The sequence below is a fragment of the Octopus bimaculoides genome, chromosome 9 (assembly GCF_001194135.2).
Source record: "Octopus bimaculoides isolate UCB-OBI-ISO-001 chromosome 9, ASM119413v2, whole genome shotgun sequence".
Lineage (NCBI taxonomy): Eukaryota > Metazoa > Mollusca > Cephalopoda > Octopoda > Octopodidae > Octopus > Octopus bimaculoides.
The window spans coordinates 21,126,843-21,129,407 of NC_068989.1; the positions used below are offsets into that span (position 1 = coordinate 21,126,843).

The window sequence follows — 2,565 nt, forward strand, 5'->3', positions numbered from 1 at the left end:
TATATATATATATATATATATATTATTGAATTGCATTATCATATTCTGCGTGAAATTAAATTATATAATTATTTACTCACTGATAATTCCCCTCCTTCTTCACAGTCAATATTAAAATCAAGAAATTCCAGTTCTACTCTTTTGTCGTGGCCTCCTATTAAGTAAAATGCACAGGGTGGGGCAAATTCATCTGCAATATACCAGTAGTCTCCAGGTATGCTTTTCAGCTGGTTGCAATCTGAAAAAGAAATGGAAAGGAATCATAATTAGAGGCAATGAGATATTCGCTTTTTATTTGAATACGAGGGGGTGATGAAAATTTCCCGGCCTTAAGGTTACCACGAAAACCCTGGTTGGAAGCCCAGCCTTCCGAGTTCTTTAACAGGCTTTAGAAAAAGTGAAGGACCGCTGCAATAGGTGTGTGAATCTCAGAGGTGAATATATTGAATAAAATCATAATTAACTGTTCCTCCTGTATTTAATTTTATCTGCAACCCAGGAACTTTTAAGCATTCCGCGTGTATATATTTGACATTTTAAAATCACTGTTTTAATAAATGTAGCAGTGGTCCTCAATATGGGTAAGATACTTAATGTACTGCGTGTATTAACACTACCACCTAGGTGTTGTATACGTTTATCGGAGCAACATTCAACTAAAAGCATTCAGATCCAGCTAGTTATCTTCCCGTTCATGCTTTTCCACTTGACGATTAGCAGTCAAGTATTCAAGCTGGATATCGTCATATATAAATCATACGATTTAGAAGGTTCTGAAACGTTTTGAGGCATTAACTATGCTCATTATTTACATTATTTACATTTGACGGATATTTGTCGTCATCTTGATTGTTGTTAACACAGCGTTTCGGTTGATTTACCCTCCGTCAAATGTAAATAATATAAATAATGTACATAATTCATCATCTCTTAAATATACAACTGTATTAACTATGCTCATTTTACTAATTCATTAAAAATAAAACTACATCTCATATTACTTATAAGTAAGTTAATAAAATGTTACTTGACCTACATCAAAAGGAAAACAAAGTTCTCTCTGTGAATGAGGAAACAATAGATTGGATACTGGAGGCTTAAAAAGTATGGTGGTCATGGCTGCTATATATTTCATCACGAGTCTGCTTAAGTTTATCCTAGTTACCCAGCAGCAGCAGCAGCAACAACAACAACAATAACAAAAACAACAACAACGTATCTTTTATCTCTTCCTTGTTTCAGTCATTAGACTGGGGTATCACCTTGAAGAATATTTGTTTTAGTCGAATGGATTGACTCTAGTACTAATTTTCTTTTTAAAGCTTGGTACTTATTCTATCAGTCTTTTTAGTCGACCCGCTAAATTACGGGGCGCAAGCAAACCAACACCGGTTGTCAATCGGTAGTAGGGGACAAACAAAGTAACAAAGCATACACACAAACATACGTACAGCTGGCTTCTTTAGTTTCCGCCTAAAAATTCCACTCACAAGGTTTTAGTCAGTCCAAGGTTATATACTAGAAGACATAACATATGGTTGGGAAGCAAACTTCTAACCACACAGCAACGCCTGCGCCTATACATGCATAGATACATGCATACACACATACATACAAAATACATGCATACAAACATATATACATACATGCATACAAACATATATACATACATGCATACAAACATACATACATACATACATATATACATACATACATACATTCATATATACATACATACATACATACATACATACATACATAATACATACATACAAACATATATACATACATGCATACAAACATACATACATACATATATACATACATACATACATACATACATACATACATACATACATACATATATACTCATAATAATAAGGAATACTGGTGGAATGTACCAGTGAAGACTTCAATAAAACGTAAGCACAACAGACTTGATATAATGATTTGGAATAGAGAAGAGAAACCGTGCACAGTTGTGGAAATTTGCTGCCCAGCGGATGTTAACGTAAAGCTGAAGGTCAGTGAAAAAGAGAACACCTATGCTGTACTATTGAGAAATCTACAGTTACTCTATCTAGATTATAAGTTCAGCTTTATACCTGTAATTATTGGGGCCCTGGGATATGTAACACACTGCCTAAATACCAATCTTTAGAAATTAGGCTTCTAAAAACCCAGAAAGGAGGAAGCTAATTTGAGGATTACAAATCCAATCCATCATTGGAGCTCTAAAAATCTGTAAAACCCAGGCATTGAAAATCCCTCAGTAGGATGACTTGATCAGAATTGGGGATTTTCCTTAAGTATGGCTCTCAGCTGGGTATAAAAAATAGTCTTATCTTCATCACAACTAGTCAAAGTAAATACATAGGTACTTATTAGAGTAGCAAACCGCCCACGTTAGAGGTGCAATTGTACAGTCATTAGATGTGCATTTATAGGCACATAATACGTACTTACATACATACATAAATACATACATACATACATGTACACACACATACATATATGTACATACAAACATGCACACACATATGTACAATCAACAAATGAGATTCA

The 2,565-nt window shown here is 34.2% G+C and overlaps 1 protein-coding gene across 1 annotated transcript in view; it reads right to left on the reverse strand.

Moving 5' to 3' along the window:
* LOC106876839 (corticotropin-releasing factor-binding protein) overlaps positions 1-2,565 on the reverse strand; it is a 155,065-nt gene that overhangs the window by 49,474 nt on the left and 103,026 nt on the right. The window contains exon 3 of the mRNA XM_052970482.1: positions 81-238. Coding sequence (XP_052826442.1) covers positions 81-238 — 158 coding nt within the window. The remainder of the gene's footprint in view (positions 1-80; positions 239-2,565) is intronic.